Raw genomic sequence first — 21,214 nt, 5'->3', positions numbered from 1 at the left:
ACTGCTGAGGGGAGCAGTGGGCGGGTCAGGAGAGGTCTGCCGCGCCATGTGGATCTCCTCCGGGCAGGCGGGAATCGAACTCATGTGGAAGTGGTTTAAGCTTCTTAGTGCTGTGCTTTAACCCGCTGCACCACCAGGGAGGGCCAGGAAGCAAACTATTCTTAAAAGAAGTTTCAGGATACGTGAACTGTGGTCTCTCCTAGTATACAGTGTACTGCAGGGAAGGCACCAGATTTGGGACAAAGTACTGGGCTTTTGGGCCTTGGTCAGCTGTGGGGCTAAGAAATTCACCATTTCTGAGATCAGGAATAGCATGGAATTCTTCTTTGAATGACAATCAGGTTTGAATCTCACAGAATGAGGGAAGTGCACACCCCAGTGAGAAAGACTTGAGGGATCTGTTTTAGCCTAAGATTGGCAATCAAAAGACTTGAGTTTTAAGTTCTCATTTCCTCCTTTTATAGCTTTAAGATCTTGGCCAAACCAATTAGCCTTGCTATCTCTTTGTTATCTTGTTTCTAAAATTGGAATACAAAGTTGGAAATAATGACAATATCAGTGTTGACAACAACAATCAAGAGATCAGAATGTGCCCAGGCTTTGGAATCTCATACATTGAAATAGTATGGTGATGCTTTTGAACAGTAGACCATTAAGGCCAAGAACGAGAGTTCTCAAGTGAAAGTAACCCTAGTGTCTGTCATTCAATGGACAGACAAAATGTGGTCTATCCACAGAGTGGCATACTATTCAACCATAAAAGTGAATGAAGTACTAATCCATGCTACAACAGGGATGACCTCTGGAACTTCATGTGTAAGTGAAAGAAGTCCAAAAGATCACATGTAATATGACCCCACTCACATGAAGTGTCCAGAATAAGCAGATCCATGAAGACTGAATGTAGATTTGTCATTGCCAAGAAGTGGGGGGGAGGTGAGGAGAGGGGGAGAGGAGAAAGGGGAGAGACTACTAGTGGTTATGGGGTTTCATCTTGGAGTAATGAAATGATTTAAAATTAGATTGCAGTGATAGTCTGTGAATATAGTTAATCCCATTGAATCACACACCTTAAATGAGTCAATTGTACGCTATGTGAATTATAGCTCAATAAAACTGCTTATAAAGTAATGCGAGTTCAGGAGCTCCAATTTCAATTCAGCTTCTTAATAACTTGAACAACTTGGGACAAGTTATTTACCCTCTCTGCTAACTTTTGCCTCATTTTCCCCACCTGTGAGAAGTGATAATAATACAAATAAAATCACTGGGTCATTTTGAGGATCGAGATATATGTAAAGCAGTTTCTGAGGTCCACGATGTGCCCTGTAAGTTAAGTGCAGGCAACTGCCATGGTGGACAGGAAGGCCAGCAGCTGTAAGGGTGAGCCAGACGTCAGGAAAGCAGGTAGATGGGGCAAGGGAGTCACAGAGCCAGCAACTGCACCCTGAGGGTAGACACCGGATGCTGAGATGAGACTGGCTGATGTGTGCGCTCTGGGCCCAGCTACACACACTTTTTAAAAACTTCCCTAGTGATTCTTACAATGAGCTTTGCTTAAGAACATCTGGTATACATCTCAAGGGAGCAACCGAGCTAGACCGTGCAGACTGAGCCCTCTGGGTTCTACCAGAACTCCTGGGCAAAGGCAGGTAGGATCAGCAGCAAGGCTGATGGCACAGCTAGAGGCTCCCACGCCAGCAGAGGAAGGGAAGGGACAGCGGTTCATGTAGGTCCCGTGCCTGGGCCTGAAGGTGTCCCTGAGTTCCCCAGAGGAAAACACGCCATGGGCAGGTTTGTTCTACCTAAGAGGAAGTGACAACTCTGCAAAGTATTCATAGGACAACCAGGAGAACAGCAGTAGTGACATGGCTCTTGAGTGTGAGTGCCTGGGTCTGAATTATCCAAGAAATAGGGTCTAAAGTCTCCAGGATTATCTGGCACAAAGGGCTCTGGGAAGCTCAGAACTGGACTTGTGAACCTTACAAAACAGGAGACTAACCACAGGAAGAAGAAATCATCACAGGGCTCCAACACCATGCACCCTCTTCCTCAGGGCCCTCCTTGCAGACATCGCCCATGGGGAGTACGAGGAGCTTACCTCAAAGTTGGTGCCTGACAGCCAGTTCACCCTGAAGGCTTCAGTCAGGGGACTTGAATTGATTATCATGGGAAAGCCTGGGAGCACAGGTGACAGGGAGACGGACAAGTTCACAGAAAACCTGTGCACTGAAGTCTCAGGTGGAGGATTCTCTGCCACGTTGCTTGTAGCGGGTAAGTGGATTAGGTGTAGCGCCTCTCCCCCTGTGGGTGTGGAAAGGATGCAAAACGACATGAGCACAGAGCCTTGCGCTGGGAACAGGGACTGGACAGCTTGGCCTGCAGCTTCCACTCATGGCTCAGGGCAGTGTCGAAACCTGGTCACTGCCCAAGAATGAATACTCTTGCCAAGAACTGGAAATGGGAATGTGAGATTCCCCTGAATGCCAGGAAAACAACTGCTAGCAAGCAGCCATGAGATCCCCTTCTGTTATTCTGTAAATAAATCTGCTGCTTTTCTCTTGTCTCCTTCTTCCCTTCTCGTTTCTCTCAGCCTTTGTGAAAAGACAGGGAAAAAGGAACAAGACGTCTTAGGAGAAAGACGTCCTCTTGCAGGCCCTGGTCAATCCAGGACACCTGTCTTACAAGGGTCCTGTGGCTTACACGTTTATTTTCCTCCTTCTCTGTGTCAGTGCTTGGTCAATGAGGTTATCTGAGAATGGAAGGCACGTGGCTGGAGAGCTCTGCAAGTGGGGTAGCTCTCCCCATGTGCTTAAGGAACCTCAAAGACAAGTATTTTTTTCATGGATGTTATGGGCATCATGGAGGGAGGCCAATCAGTACCCCTCTGTGGTTAGGGTAACTCCCACTTCACAGAGAGGAGAATGGCTCAGTGAAGACACGTGGACTGCCTTGGGCTGCATTACAGACAGATAGGGTGTTTATAATTTAAGAGAAAGTATGTTTCTTCCATTAAAGCCTCGGGACAATCTACAAAACTTTCAGTACAGACATGAGCAATAAGACTTCCTCTCACTGGAGGGCATTGAATAATGTGTTCCCCAATATTTGTGCCCACCGGAACCTTAGTCTATACCCTACCGTATTTTGAAACGGTCTTTGCAAGTGTATGGTAATCACCTAAGAGAAGTCACGCCAGATTAGGGGGGCCCTAAATCCAATGGCTACTCTCCTTAGAAGAGCACAGGTCACAGACACACACACAGATGGAAGGAGGCCGTGTGATGTTAGAGACAGAAAGGGTAGTGATGTAACTATAAGCCACAGAATGCAGCATTATTTGCAGTAATAAGGCATGGAAACAACCACCCACTGACAGAGTAGATTAAGAAGTTAAGATTTAGACATACATGGAATATTATTCAGCCACAAGGAAAGATGAAATGATGCCATTTACAGCCCAACAGAAGGACTCTGGGTGAATTCTGTGTAGTAAAGCATCAGAATGACAAAAACAAATGTTGGACATTTACATAGTGAACATTTCAACAAAGCAAAATACTTACAAAAAATAGCTGACACTAATACACAGTGAGGCTTCTGAAATTAAGAGGGAGAGGAGATGGAAGAAGAGTCAAAGGGGTGTGAGGGATGGTGGTGGGGAAAAAAGAAAAATTAAAAAACAAATTGGAGGAAGGAGTAAATGGAAGAGAACGGAAACAGGAAAATAGGAAATATAAGTATCTACAGTGATACACGCTTTCACTAACTTAAAATCATCTTACTTCATGTAGAGAATAAAGTACATTATGCATATGTTACTTTTGCTCTCCGAATTATCTAGTTTCGTGGACAAGGACTATGCAAGGACTCAGAAATTTCAAAACAGCTGAGGTTTAGGGAGATATGAATACAAATGGATTTTTTTGTATCTATTAAAAGTGCCTTTCACATTTCCACGTTCTTGCAATAAAAACCCGGAGCAAAATAGTACGCGTGGAGTATTTAGGGGCAACAAGTTCTCCTAAATAGATTTTCAAATGAGCAAGATAATCGATTGCTTTGCTGGGTTGGATTTTTAGGCATAATTCCCTCTGTCCTCTTTTTCCACAACTGAAAGTCACAGGGCCCCTAAGCTGTTTACCAGAGCACTTCTTCCCTCTTCAGCTGAACAGGGAAAGTCACGTGCAAAAGAAGAGAAGAGGGATTTGTCTGGAAGGACCCCCACTACCACCACCATTCTCTTGCTGCCTCTGACCCAGCACAGTGACTTGTGTTCTTCCAGCCAAGTCCATATTTAAACCAGGCTCTAACTCACTCAGTTTTTCTCAGGAGTAAACCAGGTTCCGGTAGTGCCAGCCCAAATGAATAAATGGAAACAAGTAGCCACTTGCATTTACTAAGCATCTTGGGCATCGTGCTAGCTGCTTTACTGCCTGACTTCATTCCCTCTAAAACAGTCCTAGAATGTGGCATGGCTGTTGCCATTTCACACACTAGAGACAATGGCTGGGAGTAGCTGTGCTGGGCTCTGGCATGCACAGCGGAGCATGGCGGCTACCAGAGCACACGGACCTCCTGCAGGACCGTGCACATGTGCTGCATCGTGGTGATTCTGTGACCTGTGAAACTGAAGCAAGAAGGGACTGGAGGTCAATGAGAGACTGAATCCTCACCCCAGATGTTTCGAGTACAACATAAGGAGCTGTGCTGGAGTATGTGCTTGCTGGGTGTATTGCGAGTATGAGCCTCACCCAGGCCTCTCACAGCCTCACTCTGAATGTAGATCACCATGTGTTTTCTTTCGGGAAAGGCTGGAAAGGCTAGAGAAGCACAGTTCCCCAAACATCCCCAGCTCACAGCTTCTGGTTTTCATTGCTGGAGAGTGCCCAGCGTTTTGGTTGTATGTTCATTGTAACTTTGATAAGCCCTGAGTTTGAAGATTAGTATCGTGAAGGTACCAGTCTTCCAATCCAAGGCATCTGATTCCCATGACAGGGATCTTTGCACAGCTCCATGTCACCTCTTGCTATTTATAGAACTTTTCACAGCCCTCCTTGAAAGGCCATATTTCGAATGGCAGTGAGGGAGGTATTTTAGAAGAAGTGGATATACCCGGTGTGCCTCAAGCAATTTGTGGTAGAACTGCCTATGCCATGGATGTATGAAATTGGACTGTGCCCTGGGACATGTTCTTTCTGCTGACATTGCTGCTGAGGGTGGTCTGTTCTTTATCTGATGGCCTCTCCTCCCAGTATAAAGTAATGTGTATCAGGGTCTTGAACTTGAATCTTAAAAACAATGGTACATATACACTCTGGGAACTAAAAAGCTGGAATCTCCCAGCTTTTAGTTTAGCACCTTTTTCCTCAAGCTCTGTGGCTCTTAGAAAAAAGTACCAGTAGCAATAATAGTAGGAGCAACAGCAACAATAGTAATAAGTATGGCTAGAGTCCATACCCTAAAAATAAAACACTGAATAAGATAGACAATTCACAAAATGCTCAACCCAGGTAAGTTTAAGGGATGTGTCTATGGCCACACAGCCAGCAGCAACAGAGGGAAGGCAAGGGGCCAGAGACTAGCACCTCTGAAGACACCAGGAGCTTGCCTTCCAAAGCTGGGCTCCCCAAACTTTCACTGGTGGTCTGAGTGCTGGAGAGCAAGAGGGAGGCGTTAATGGAATTTGACTTACACATGCATCTTAATTAAGAATCAAATTAGAATTGCTTGAAGCGTACACTTTGAAAGAGAAGAAGCATGCAAAAGATTTATTATCAGTCAATGAGCCCAATGAAACATCTTGCTTGTGGTTGCGATCTGGATAGATGATGTGCTGGCTTGTTTCAAAATGAGCAAAATCACTGCCTTGCCAGAAAGGGACCCACAAGGCCTTCTCCTGGGAGTCTGTGTTGGCAAAATTAAGGCCTCCAGAGCACAGTTACTGGGGAGGAAGATGGCTGCCCGGAACCTCTGATACCAAAGTTATGATGGGGTTCAGCAAGTGTGAGGGGATGTCCTTTCCCTGAGGGAATGTAATTTAGACAGCCTTAGTGTGCAGTGGAGCTAATATACAAAGGGCCTTTGTTAAGTCCCCAATCTTCTAGAAATGACACATTGTCCTTTAGTACTGAGGGAGCCAGAAGACTTTTTTCTCGATTTTTTCCTTTGTTACAGTTGGGAGTTTTGTCTAGCTTATGTTCTTGGGAGACCTCCTTTGTAAGCGATTATTGGAATGGGACACTACTGCATCCTAGAGAGAAAGTGTCTCCTTTCCCTCACCTTAACAGGAAGTGTAAAGGACAGAAGTGAATTTAAGTGTAATATAAAACAGGCAGAAGATCTAAATTTCTGCATTTGAGGGAGAATCAATAAAGTGAAAAAGCAACACCATCACCATCCAAAAGGGTTGACGATCAACAAAATGCAACAAATATTTATGGGATACCTTGTGTAGATGTGACACTCAGGAAGAACAGATAAATAAGAGATATGAAATTTACCATTTCAGAGAAGACATTCTAGATGAGGAGGTCAGATACATAAGTGAACTATGGTAGGATGACTGATGTCATGTTTTGTTGACTATTTACTCTATGATAAGTATTGTATTAAACCCGTGGCCTGCATTCCATGTGCAGGAAGAGCTCCAGGTTGTGGCAGGAATAGCCCCCAGCAAGTGCTAGGGCAATCTGGAAAGGCTGCATAGGACAGGTGAGATACATAGTTGTGGTAAAGAAAAGCAAAACCCAACTGGGTAAATTTTAAAGTTCTCATGGACTTTATTCAGTCTTTCCTGAGCAGGTAAGCATCCAGTAGGTAGAAAGGAGCGCCAAATAACAGGATGAAGTGAAAGGCTGTTATAGGCAGAAAGGGGATGAGATCAGGAATGACACAGGGCTGAAACAGCTCAGTTGGGACAGTGTTAGATTGGAGATCAGGAATGAACAGATTGCTCCAGGCAAGGCCACCTTCATTTGGGAGTATGAGAGATGAATGAGGTCCATGACACAATTAGCTCACTAATGCTGACCAGGAAATTCCAGATTGCCTGGGCTAAGATTATATTACTGGGGGAGGCTGGAACTGTAACTAAGTTAGTTAATAAGTCCCAGTTTGGTGATGTGGAACTTAGCTTGGCAGACTCCATTTTGGGCCTTTACCTCTTTTTTAACAGGACTAGACCATTAAATGAGAAGGAGGACACTGGCGTATGTGGCTGCATCCTTATCCTAATCTTCTGGGACTCGAATGTTCCAACACTAGGTAAAGATCAGGGTCTTATACTGACAAAAGAATGCAGGAGAGAAATAGTCTGCATCACAAAATGGGGCTTGACCCCGGGGAAGCAAAAGCATGGTACTGAGCATAGTCTTTGGTGAGGGAGGGATTAGAGTGAGGTTTTAAAGAGAAATCTCAAGTATGTCTCACAAACCTCTGTGATCTATTCTCTTCACACAGCTGATAATAAAGTCCCAAATGATAGATAGTGTTCAGTTTGAGACCTTGGGTTCTTCTGAACTTCGCTCTTTTACCAGTAACAATAAAAAAATGTCACCTCTTAATTCGAATGATTATGCTCTCTAAAACTCAAGTTTCTGGGAAAATCTCGAATATTAATTCAAGTGAATCTGAGTTGCCCAAGTCCCAGCTTCATTTTCAGATTTCTTGCCCTCTGGTGAGTCTAAAAGCCCAAGATCAAAGAGAACAATATTAGGCAAACCAATAATATATTTATCTTATTAACAGACAAGGAGAAAATAAAATGGTCATGTGCATAGATCTTGAAAAAACAATCACCTCAAAAATTCAAAAATCCATTTTGATTGAAAAATACCCAAAGGATTAAAAGTTATCACCTTACCATATATTTTTATTTCACACCAAAAACTAGCATCATGCTTAATGCAGGAAGAAAAAAAGGCCGTCCATTCATCAAAATCTAACAATGGTCTGAAGGTGGAGGTCCAGTAATTTGATGAGGAGTAGGATATATATATATAAATATTTATTATTGTCAAACCTGGAAAATGCTTGAGAATCAACTGAAAAAACATTACAAACAATAAGATAATTTATTCATAGACTCCATAAACATAAAACAACGATGAAAACATATAAGGAGACAAAAGATCCCACTTACTAGTGCAAAAAAATAAGAAGAAAAAGAAACAACTAGAAATAAACATAATCAGAATATTCAAGTTTGCTGGTAAGGAAATCTCAAAACACTCCTAAGGAAAACAAGTGAGGATTTGCACAAGTGTAAGAACTCTATTCTGGACAGAAAGACTCAGTATCATCATAATCACTAACATTTAGTAAGCATTAACTATGTATCAGATACTCCTAAGTGTTTTATCATGTAACTCATGAAAGATGTAAATTAACTCTATATTAATCTGCAAATATAATATGATTGAATTCCATACATTATGCATAATACTACATTTTTCGACCTAAGATTTCATTTAAAAAGCTCATTTTCAATGATCCAAGTTGACAACATTAAAAAGATCACCCAAGATTCTCAGAGCTCTTGAATAAGGAAGAAGGGATGTAAAAAGCACTATATTGGTTCTATCAAAAGACTTTTTTTGTTGCTAAAAGCCCCTGAGAACCTCAGTTTTCCCACAGTATGATTGGTCAAACTCAAGTTGCTCCCAAAAGGTTCCTGAAAAAGGCCAGAGTCCCCACAAAGACTGACTCATTCTAAACACAAAACTCGGCTATGAGAATTATTTCCCTATCCTTAGATCTCAGGTCTTCCAGCTCAGATCAGTTAAAAGACAGAAAAAGAAACCTGTACCAACATAAAACAGATTGTAGTTTCGCTGGGGAGGCTTTTTCTCCAAGGAACCCCTCCCCAGCTTCCCACATCATCTCATTCATTAGCATAGATAAGCCCATTGTCGAACAAGGTCTGCCAGAGGCGATTTCCTCTTTCAGGATTTTTATCATACAATGATTATTATATTAACTGAGTAAGCCAAGCAAGGTGGCAAAGTGGAATTCCTACCTGACACCAAGCCCAGGAGAGCCAGGAGAGTGACTGCTGACTGCATATTTGGCAATTCACCTCTTTCTGGGCGAGAATCCCACTTTATACCAAAGTTTGTTTCAGATGCCACTCATCTTCCCCTCCTGGTCTTGTTGCCATGCAAGAAATCAAACAGATGCTTTGTGGTAACTAAGGGAGACTCTAAACACCACAGGACTGTTTGTTTTTGATTACCTGCTTCTGAGACAGCAAGAACACACTCTGACTTGATGAACAGGACTCAGAGTTGGATCCAAACTGAAGCCAAGAGCTGAGACCAGACCCCTCCTCCAGGCAGATCCCTGTGACAGACACTGCATTGAATAACCCCGTACCTCTGCACGCTGTCCTCAGAGATGTCAGTGCAGGGAGGTTACTGCAGTTAGTTGTGAGGCCTCTCACCACAGGGGACAGATGAGGTCTGCCCTCAGGTCCAGGCGCTTCCCTACATGGGCTTTTCAGGCCCCATGCACTCAGTCCTGTGTGAGCGCACAGGGCTGCTCAATGAGACAGGGCTGGAGCCTAGAGGCCAGGCTTCACGCAGAGGAGCTACTGTAGGCAGAGGGAGTGTGGCGGCGGTGGGCACAGCAGAAGAAAGAAAGCTGCACTTGGACCTTCCCTGCTGCTCTTCATGTTCGAGAACAACCTGCTCAGGGAGGGAGCCCAACAGCCCAGCCTGGGGAGCAGGGTATGAGCCATTGCCTCCCTGAGAATACAGGTGTGCCCCATAAGTGAACTAACATTTGGCTCCATGGAGGTCACCACTGGCCGGTTGGTGAGCATGAGCCAGGGAGCAAGCACCTCCAGTCCAGAAAGAGCAGTGAGTGTCAGCCTGGTAGCCACCTGGCTCCTTTAAGTCTCCCTCCTCCCCACCTGTCTATAACCCCCAGCAAAGACAGCTAAGAGGAGGTTGCTCAGAGCCAACAATACCCCACATTCACGCTTCAAACTCTTAGGGCGGGGTGTGGCTCCAGTTGCACAGGATACAAATGCAACTGAATCTATGAAAGGTTTGAGGGCAGGAGCATGTCAAGAAATGAGAGTTAAGGCCACTGTGGAATGGAAGCTGTAAAAACCATCATGGACAATACATAACTGAAAGAGACCAGAAAGTAAGACAGGAAGGACAAGAAAGGGAGATTTAACAGAGATCATTTGAAAACAATGACTGGAGGGAAAACAAAACCTTCAGTTTCTATGACCCTGAATTGAGACTACTCATAAGCAGGTTAGAATCCGTCTAGGCAAAAGGAAACTGCAGGGAAGCTGAGTGACTTGTCCAGTCTAGTCAGTGACCAAACTGGGGCCTTCCTTTCCTACTTCCCTGACCTTGAACAACGAGGATGTCTCTCTTCCTGGCCTGGCACATCCACACCTTTGTGCAGCCCCTTCTGGCTTCCACCAGTCTCTTCCCAGTTTTGTTACCACCACTCCGGGGCTAAGGCCCCGACTGCCTTGATGGTCTCACTGCATCTTACAGAGAACTGTCAGGTTGACATCCTCGAAGCACACTTTTGATCACTCCGTTTCCTACTTAAAAATAGCAAACAAATTTCTCTTAGGAAAAGTTACTTTTCCTACATGAAGTAGAACTTAAGATTCAGAATGACAGTCTATGGGTTTCTGTCTGAAGTAGATGGCAACAAGCAGGCTTTGCTGAGTGACCTTAGGCAAATTAACCAACTTTCAGAATCCCTCTTGCGCTTATATAAATAAGAGAAAATAATACCTGCCATGGGGTATTAATGCAGGCAGTATGTGAAATAATGAAGTGAAAGAGAGTAGTAAGTAACTCTCATGACACTTCCCCCCCCCATATTGGACGATGACAAAAGCTGAAACACAGTAGGCACTCAATAGACATGGACGGAAAGAAAGTACGAATGAACAGTTGCCAAGTTACCAATTCTCACCTCTCAGTTTTTCCTGTCATATTAGTTACTGTAAATAATCCATTTCATTATGCATAATTAAAGCTGAAGTGATGGCCCAGATGAAGTTATGGAAAACGTCAGAATAATTAAGCCTTTGAATTAAAGAAACTCACATCTGTTTAATTTTTAGCCTGACTGCACCCAGTTCTATGTGTTGCCCTCTTTTCAGCAGGATAGGGTGAGTCTCCCCTTCCTTCATCAACCTGGAGTCAAAGGGTCATTTTTGGAATTGGTCGTGGGTGTTTTTTCTCCAGTGATTGTAACTTCTGTTTCCAGCCCTGAAGTCGTTTCTGTCACTATGATGTTCTGTCTTCCATTTGTCAGCTCCTACATCCTGAAACCATGTGTTTCTGGCACCAAGAACAGTAGCGGTGTGACCCATGAGGTGACTGGCTCCTGTCCCTGACTGATGATGTGTTGAGACCCCCTAGGTCCACCAGGGTCTCAGCCAGGTGAGACGAAGAGGGTGTCTCCAAGGCAAGACCAGAACCTTTGAGGCCAGCACCCCTCCATCTGCACTTGAAAAACCTGGACAGCCTTCTCCTACATCGCAGTGGTTCAGGCCCTTAAGATATTTTTTAAGTCATTTTTATTTTTTATTTAAATAATATAAATTTATTTTTACATCATTTTTTGCATTTTTTCATCTCATTTGTAATCCCTGTGGGCTTCCCAACACCAAATCACCCATGTGCCATCACCATAGTCCAGTGCATTTCCTCCCCCGACTGTTTTTGATCCCAATCCCCACTCCACCCCCACAAAATGTCTCTGGTATATGGCTGTTCATATTTTCTCACCTGGTCTGTTATACTCCTGCTATGAGTGAAACCATCCGGTATTTTTCCTTTTCTTTCTGGCTTATTTCACTAAGCATGATCTTTTCCAGCTCTATCCATGTTGCTGCAAAAGGCATGTGTTTCTTTTTTTTGGTTGATGAGTAAAATTCCATGGTGTATATGTACCACATCTTTTTCATCCAGTCATCCACTTTTGGGCATTTGGGCTGTTTCCATGTCTTTCCATTGTAAATAAGGCAGCAATAAACATGGGGGTGCAGGTATCTTTTTGAACCAGTGTTTTTGTGTCTTTTGGGTAGATACCTAGCAGGCCCTTAACATATTTAAAGGGCCTTTCCTGGATCCCACACAAGTGCCTAATTTGCAAGCTGAAGGGTTGTGCTCCACATATTTGTTGATTTAGAACTCAGAACACACATACTACAGATAGTTATCAGCCTATATCCTTACATAATCTATAACATACTTGAAATATTATAGACTTCAAGTGAGAAATGGAAGCACTGCTGCAAATGTTGAGAGCTCAGTTCAGTTGTGAGTTCAGTTCCTTCTGCATTTCCTCAGGTACTGGGGGACTGGCCAGAGAACCCTGTCAGTTCCATAGATGCGCAAACATTCTGTCTGTGGTGATCCTTAGTCCAGTGCTGGAACTGGGGGCATCCAGGATGCAAACCTGAGTACAGGACCCCAGGAGCCACCACTCCTGCTCCCCTCCATGGCAGGTACCCTCAGGAAGAGAGCACTCAGGGCAGGACCCACACTCACGGTGGTAGCAGCCACAAAGCTGCTTGCAGAAATGGAAACCAGCCCCCTCAGGTCTTCCGTGGGGTCTCTGTACTGGCATGCTCACCGCACTAGCTCTCATACATCTGTCGCCAGCCAGCCTCAGCTAGTTCTTCAGGGCCAGAGAAGCTCTTCTTTTGCATTGGAAATGCTTCACGTGTGTGAAAGGATTTCAAACTAAAATGGAATCAGAGGATATGAAATGGACAGTCTCTCACCCTATACCATCAGCGACTGGAAGTTAAAACTGAGACTGATTTACCCTAAATTTGTGGCTTACAAACAACAGAAATTTAGCTACCGACCAATGAACATCTGGCAAGGATCTCTCTTTCCTCAAATCAGTAAACATACTGCTTGGACTCTGGCTGGACTTCCCCTCTTTGCTCTCAGAGCCATAGATACAGCCCAGGCCCAAACATTCCAGGGAGTTGATGGAGCATGTTTTTCCTGAGTTGTGATTCCTCAATAAATTCAGTTTGTTTTTTTTTTCACTTGCCTCAGTTTACCTCTTTATTTAGGTTGACATATGTAACATTACTGATACATAGCTTGAGCTAAACACTGCAGGATTACTAAATTTACTCTCCACTCCCTTGCCTTGTGCTATTCTCTCTGCCATCCCAGACACCCATACCAAGACCCAGACAGAGACTGTTACAGAGAAGACAACAATAAATGAACCACCATGGTAAGCACATGAATCAATTAAAACCCTGTTTACATTTCTTTGTTGAACATAAAGCTTACTATTTGAATTAAGGTCAGGCTCATTGTTTCCAGCCTCTATTGCACATCAGAAAGTGAAATGAATTCCACAGACTTGAAGGTCTTGATCCCGGGCCTACCCTTCCTCATCCAAATGGGAAGAGTTAAAAGACACCAGTTCTTTCACCTTTCCTCTACAGAACCCGGGGGGTTGGGGGGGGGGGGGCTAAGCACCTTGTTTGATCAAGGCAGGAGGGGGCAGATGAGGAAGCCCACAGGTTTTGGCAGTGGCCTTAGCTTTAAACCCTGTTCCCTCCATTCACCTGCTTTGTGCCTGACCAGGTTACTCAGACTCTTGACCCAGCCCCTCACTTGCCATGTGTGAAAAAACAGTGCTTCTCCATTGCAGAGCTCACTGTGAGAACCAAAGGGATCATCTGTGTGAGGTATCGTCCTAGTGTATCACAGCTGCTCAAAACGGTGTTATTGAACTTCCCAGTGACTGCAGGCCACATCATTCCCATCACTGTTACCAACATCTCCCAGTTTCTAGGTTGGGATGCTTCTATCATTATCATGATAAACAACCAAAAGAGAAGCATTTTTCCCCTTTGGTTAAAACTATAATTCCAGGCCCTCTCTGGTGTACAACGGGTTAAAGCACAGCACTAAGAAGCTAAAGTCACTTCAGCATGAGTTTGATCCCCGGAGGTGATCCACATAGCATGGCAGACCTCTCTTGACCTGCCCACTGCTCCCCTCAGCAGTATACTTCGTTGATCTGCCTGTTCTACTCCCCACTCTATCTCGGGTGAATCCTCTCACTGCCCCTGCACCTCTGGCCTGTACCCCAGCTCTGTATGCATAAACAAGATAAAAAAAAAAACTATTATTCCTTAAAAACACCCTCATTAATGACTTTTTGGTTGACTTTTTTTCAGTGCTTGAAATCTTTTTTGGAAGTAGCTCAGTATTTATTAGAGGTAACTGATAAATTAGACTTACTTCCCACTTAAAAGTTCTGATAACCAAATTTTTATGATGGAAGCTGAAATCTTACATAACAACCTATGATAATAAAAGCAAAGCATGTATATAGCATCTTCTATGTGCCAGACAATTTTCTGTGAACTCACTATGTATTAACTCATTTAATCCTCATAATAGCTTTGAGCTGATTACACCAATATCCTCTATCCTACTGGATGGGGACACTGAAGGCTCAAGAAAGTTCAGTAACTTGTCCAAGGCCACAATCCAGGAAGCAATAGAGTCAGGCCTTTTGGCTCCACGGTCTGGGTTCCACACCACGCACTGGCAGCCCCTCTGGCCCCTTATGGGGCTGCACAGAATACTCACTTACAAAAATAGCGTGTGTGTCCTTTTAAATAGAATGGTGCTCTCTTCTACTACCCTGTATTCATTGAAAACGAATTTTATGAAATTTTATAAAAATGGTTTTATAGGAAGAGGGGTTCAGGGCAAGAACTTACAGAACTAGAAGTCAAATCTGTGTTTGCTTTTTTCTTTCATTTGTCATTTGCTGCTGTAACAAGTCCCACTTTCAGTCACTGGGCAGATGGGTGGGGTGGGGTGGGGTTTAGTCATCAGGAATGAAAGAGGTTTCGTGAAGTCACCCACAGACCGAGACAGACACCTGGAGGCAGCAAGAGGCAGAGAAACAGTGGCTCAGGAAGCAGCCAGACAGCAGTGTGGCCCTGCATCATGGTAGGGTTCCTCTGGGCCGCGAGACAAGGGGCAGTGCAATAAGCTTACTCGTGCAGGTCTGGTCCCTTTGAGAACACTTGTCAGGACAAGCAAGATGGAGGGCAAACTGAAAAAATGAATGGTTTTATTCAGGGCCCTCCCTTTTGGCTACTACTCCAAAAAGCAGAATCTGGAGAAAATCCTCTGGCCAACACCTACCTATTTATTCTTGTAAGTCAGTGAGTTCTCTTGAAATTTAGAAAGATAAGGGAGGGAATGGGTAAATACAAGCATCCTCACTTCTCAAAAAATTTAAGTGAGGTTACTTTGCTTTTATGAAAGACTTATATTGGTACCTGTTTGTTAATTGGAAGAAATCCAAAGAGGATTTCCACTGTGATAACAAAAGTCAAAAGACAAAAATAACCCATCAGTGTCTGTCTTGCAATAGCAGTAGGAACCTGTTCAGCGAGGGCGACTGCTGACAAGCTCCTTTTGGGGCACTCCAGGCTGCCCCTGACTTACTACGGTTTGATTTCATGACTTTTCAGCCTTACGGTGATGTGAAAGCAATATTCACTCAGTATAAACTACAGTTATGGTGAGCTACGATCATGTGATACGGGCAACGGCAATGAGCCACAGCTCCCAGTCAGCATTTTCAGCTGAAGATATTTTCAATTTAAAATCGGTTTCTTGGGGGCCCTCCCTGGTGGCATCAACAGGTTAAAACACAGCACTATGAAGCTGTCTGCAGCCACTGTTGCAGGAGTTCAATCCCCGGCCCACATGGCACGCAGACCTCTCCTGTCTCTCCCGCTGCTCCCCTCAGCAGTGTGCTTCAGTCACTCTGCCTGTTCTGCTCTCCACTCTGTCTCTGGTGAATCCTCTCAACCCCACACCTCTTGCCTGTACCCCAGTTCTTGTGTGCATAAATAAATCAATTTTTAAAAAGAAACCACAAGTGATTTTATTGGGATATAACCTCATTGTAAATTGAGGAAGAGCTATGCTTTGTATGGGCTATATATCTGTCATATCATTCCTGCTTTTATTATAGTTTACTGTTATTTTAGGCTTTGTATGTGATTGAGTATGATTTAGTAGATTATTTTGACGGCCTGGAAATGCTCAAAAATTTTTCATCTACATTAATGATAACTGTTTATTTTAGATCATTGCAGCTTACAAAAAGCTTCACAGAAACACTCCATTTTAGGATGTAGGGTGGTGGGCAGGGAGCCCCATTGATTGTTTTTTATCCTGTTCATACCCCAACAAGGTGGGGTCTGGGAGAGAACAAGTATTTTATTTCTCTTTAAGTATTTCTGAGGTCTTTAGTTTGACAGGATCCTTCTTGCCTGTAACGCTTCCACATTTTCTGCATTTCCTGTGCTGGAGACAAAGGCCCTACCCTTGTGAAAGGGATGTGAGGTAAAGATGAAAGAACGGGGAATCTGAGAGCTGCTGGGCTTGGACAGGGGCTGCCCTGTCTCTGTTCAGGGAGAAGCAGGAGGCGCCAGCAAGCTGGACACAGGGCTTTCTGCAGCGTCACTACACCTGCCCGTGGATACTGGCAGAGAGTTACGGGACACACCATTGTCCCTGGGAAATTCCACATGACACAAACAAGCATGAAAGAAAACACTGAGAACAATTGAGGTTTCTATGTACCCAGGCTAGAGGACAGCACTGCTTTTATGAGTCGATTCCCTGGTTGATGGTCTATGTTGAAGTCTAGTTGTTACAGGACCAGCATTTTGTCAGAGAGGCACTTTAGAACAGGGTTGGTTTTGAGTTGCTAGTTGATTCTCAGTGGTGGACAGTGTGAGGTCTGTGAGAGAGACACTGCAGCAGCCAGAGTTGGTGGAACTGGTCATCGCTGAGGAAGAGTCAATGCAGACGTGCTTTCATTACAACTGAAAAGGTGGTATTTGAGGCTTCGGTGTTTGAGGTGGTTGAGGTTTCAGAGAAAAATACCAAGACAACATTTCTCTATGAACCAAATCAAGGAAGACATATAATATATATATACACATTTCAATGTCATCATTTGAATACATGGTCTTTGGTAGCAACTTTTGGGTTGGCTTGACAGACACCACATATTGATGTGCGTAACTGTGTGCAAGCACACACACAAGTGTGTATAGGAGGATGTCTGGGGGGTGTAATACACACTGCCAGTAAGTAGGGTGAGCATCCCAGAGGTACAGGCCAGAGGTTTCCTCTCCATGTTTACCTTCTTGGGGTGGGTGGGGGGAGAAATATATCCTTCCACAGCCCTAGGCAGGAGAAATATTATTTTCCCTGTTCATTTATTATCCCCTTGAGTACAGATGACTGGACCACAGTGTACAGCAAACCCAAGGGATGCAAGGTCATAAGCAGTGCTATGCCCATCACCATTTCCTTTCACTTTTTCTCTCTGAAAAGAGGCATGAAGATGGTCAAATGATGGTGGATGCCTCAACTCAGTGGCTATGTAGAATCAAGACAGAGGAAAGGTGCTGATGAAGTGTGAGATGAAGAGAAGTGTCAGATAGGAGTATACACACAGGGAGGAGAGCCTGAGGCCCCTTAAGAGAGGCAGGAAAAGTTTGAGATCCCAACATGAAGCCCTCCTCTGAGTCCAAAGAGTCTTTATTGTCAATCTCAGTGTCTGGAGTCTGCCTGTGAAATTGCTGTATCCTTATAATTCCCATTAAACTTAAAAACAGTTTGAATACTGTATTCCTTTCAACTAAATAATCCCCAAGATAGTACAATTGGATAAGATCAAAGAGTAAGTGTCAAAAACCCTAAAAAAAAGCATATCTCAGTCTTAGTGGGGATTGATGGCATGTCTGAGATTTACTTTATGTATTTCACCAATGTAGATGCAGTCATATGAGGCTGCTTCATTAAAGCTCTAAGCTTTCACTCTAATGGTCTTCAGTTGCTCTAATGAAAAATTCACTCCAGGGTAGTCAGCTAATATTCTGTCAGAAAAGCCACACTCCAGAGGCAGTCACCTCAAGAACTTTTGTGATCGATGTCTCACCAAATACCTGAGGCTTTGTTAATTAGCAGAGTGAATGTCAGAAATGGATTTTTATTGTGAAATTGGTTCATTATTATATGGTAAATATTAGAAATGCACTCCCATTGATGAAAGGAAAGGTATTCAAGATGGGTGGATTGGCCATAATACTTTTTCTGTTTGCCATTCTTCTCTATTAGCTGAGCAAGGTGGTACACAAAAGACCCCCACCCCAGCAGCGCTCCCTGCTCAGCTGTGGGAAAGCTAGATCGTACTAGAGAGGGAAAACAAGTGCAAATAGTATAAATGGAGAACATCTATACTTTTGTGATATTCAATTATTTAAAAAAAATAGAACTAGTTTGATGTCATTTGCATTTGTTTTTTATAGGGTTTGATCCCTAATTAACATTTTTTTGCATCCCAAAATCTATCTCAGAACCTGTTCTTAGAGAACCTGACTGGTTACAAAAGGGCTTAGCAATGACTGAGACATACAGGCCTGCAGCATTTCAGCAAAGAGCCACAGACTGGGCAGCTTTGACAACAGGCACTTATTGTCACACAGTTCTGGAGGGTAGAAATCCAAAACCAAGATGTTGGCATGTTGGCTCCTTTTGAGGGCTGTGAGGAAAGGATCTGTTCCAGGTTTCTACTTGGCTTGTAGAGTAGATGATTTTCTTCTTCCTAGGTCTCTTCACATTATCTTCCATAATGTTTATTTGTGTTTTTGTCCAAAATTCTGTCTAGGAGCTCACCAGAAACACCTTTAACATTCATCTTTCTGGCAACATTCCATTTAAGATGTTAGATGTGTTACCAAGACAATAGAAACCTTCTCTACAGTTCTTTTCTTAGTTTTCACCATAATCTCCTTTCACTGTAATACGTATTTTTTTTAACCTTTTTAAAAATAAGATTTATTTATTTATGCATACAGAACTGCCCCAGAGGTGCAAGGGCAGGGAGAGGATTCACCAGAGACAGAGTGGGGTGCAGAACAGGCAGATTGATGAAGTACACTGATGAGGGGAGCAGCAGGCGAGTCAGGAGATGTCACCTACAGGGCTGGGATCGAGCTCGCACTGAAGCAGCTATGGCTGGCTTGCAGTGCAGTGCTTTAAGCCACTGCACCACCAGGGAGGGCCACTTAACATCCATATTTCTACCAACAATTTCTCCAAGGCAATCTAGGCTTATTGTCCAGCCCCTACTCTTACCCAATTCCAAAGTCATTTCCACCTGTTTAGGTATTTGTTGAGAAAGAGAGAGAGGGAGCGAGCAAGTGAGTGAGAAGAGAATTGGTTCATATGACTGTGGAATTGGTTCATATGACTGTGGAAACTAATGTGCAAAATCTGAAGGGCCGGCTAGCATTCTTCTAATTCAAGAGTTATTGTTGCAACTCTTGAATAAACTGATAAGTCTGAGAATTGGACTCAGGCAGAAATTCTATCTTGCCAACTGGAGTCAGAATTCCTTCTTCTTTGGGGAATCTTAATCTTTGCTCATAAGGCCTTCAAATGATTGAAGAGGCCCACCCGTGTTATGGAGAGTAATCTGTTTTGCTCAGTCTGTAATTTAAGTGTTAGTCATTTCTGAAAAAAATCCCTTCACAGTGACATCTAGACTGGTGCTTGACCAAGCATCTGGGTACTGCCGTCAAATCAAGTTGACACATGAAATTAACCATCACTGCTCTGAGGGCAGGCTCTGACACGTGGCTCTATGCAGTCTGGTGTCCATACACTGATAGAGGCACTCTGGTTCTTTTTTCTGAGAGGTGATGTAGTGGAATCCTGCATCTGGGGTGTTGATGCTTCTACCTCAAACGGTCCACCTGTGTAAGGACAGACTGGAACTATTTGACCTGTTAATAAAAAAGTGTTTAATAAATTTCTGTGTGCATGACCCAATTTAATAGATGGGAACAGTTTTAGGGAAGTAGTTCATTTATCTCAATATTTCAGTAACTATCATCACCTACAAAGAACTTAAGAGCTGTGCATTATGACCAAATTGATTTGTCTGTTCATAATAATGGTGATATGTAGTTTCATTTTAGATTAGGATTGCTCACATCTCACCCTCTTATTTTAATCAGGTTTGTCTATTCAAATGTCATCTTTTCCAAATAGGCTTCTTTGATGAATCTAACTAAGTTAGCCAGTGGAAACCCGAGCTCACACATGTCATACATACTTCATTAGCTGTGGATTATGTCTAAATCCTGCATTATTCTACTTACTGGCATTTATCAAACCTGCATTACATTTATCAGTATGTTATTTTTTTTCCTCCTCTGCCAATATTGAGCATCATTAAGGCAGCTCATTACTGTACCCATACAGCATGGAACTATACTGGGCATATGTTACAAGTTGGTCATTATATGATCGTACAAGAGTGAATCTATACAAAAATTCTACATCTGGGGCCCAATGGGTTAGGATGCAGCACTGCAAGCTAGCCATAGCAGCTTCAATATGAGTTAGATCCCCAGACCCAGAGGTGATCCACATGATGCAGCAGACCTCTCCTGTCTTGCCTGCTGCTCCCCTCAGCAGTGTACTTTGTCGTTCTGCCTGTTCTGCTCCCCACTCTGTCTCTGATGAGTCCTCTCACCACCCCAGCACCTCTGGCCTGTACCCCAGTTCTGTATGCATAAATAAATAAATCTTTAAAAAAAAACAAAAAACCTTCATCTGTTAGTGGCAGGTATGGGGCACTAACACTTAAAAGCAAAAAAGAGTTAGTTTAAAACAAGTGGCCCACTTTGGGTTCCATAGCTTTGCCTTGCCACCCACTTCCCTTGCCAACTTCACCTCCTTGAACAAGCTGACCCTTAGGTTTTCCACATTAACTAAGTTAGGTTTCACTTTTGGTTCCCAAGGAATGGTTTCTCTAGCCAGCCCAATGCTATGAGAAACTTACCAAATGTTTTCTTCCATGTCAACTGGATATGTTTTGATTCTTCCTGGGTCAGTTGGTGTGCCTTGACAGAAGCACTGAAATACAGTGACAGGTTACTAATTAAAAGGGCAAGGCCTGGGAGTAGTGTGGTTGCTAAGGAGAAAGAATGTGCTAAATAAACTGATAATGCAAATAAAACTCCAGATGATATTTTCAGTCCGCAGAGAAGAACACTATGTTTTCAAATGTTGCTTAAGTAGATAAGAAGAGACTACTTTATCTAGCAAAAAAAAAAAAAAAAAAAAAA

General features: G+C 43.4%; 1 protein-coding gene across 5 annotated transcripts in view; it reads right to left on the bottom strand.

Moving 5' to 3' along the window:
• Positions 1-21,214, bottom strand: part of CDHR3 (cadherin-related family member 3) — a 125,817-nt gene that overhangs the window by 52,969 nt on the left and 51,634 nt on the right. For 3 of the 5 annotated variants that reach the window (XM_012721040.1, XM_012721043.1, XM_012721042.1), the window contains exon 2: positions 2,102-2,304. The exons of 1 other annotated variant lie outside the window; for it this stretch is intronic. In XM_012721040.1, coding sequence (XP_012576494.1) covers positions 2,102-2,170 — 69 coding nt within the window. In that variant the 5' untranslated portion in view covers positions 2,171-2,304. Of the gene's footprint in view, positions 1-2,101; positions 2,305-21,214 lie in introns of those variants that run through there. One more of the 5 variants, XM_012721045.1, reaches the window with a different exon arrangement.

The sequence above is a fragment of the Condylura cristata genome, unplaced genomic scaffold, assembly GCF_000260355.1.
Source record: "Condylura cristata isolate star-nosed mole 26May11 unplaced genomic scaffold, ConCri1.0 scaffold00005, whole genome shotgun sequence".
NCBI classification, from domain to species: domain Eukaryota; kingdom Metazoa; phylum Chordata; class Mammalia; order Eulipotyphla; family Talpidae; genus Condylura; species Condylura cristata.
The sequence above is the reverse complement of the archived record's forward strand: the minus strand, read 5'-3'. Positions and strand labels throughout refer to the sequence as shown.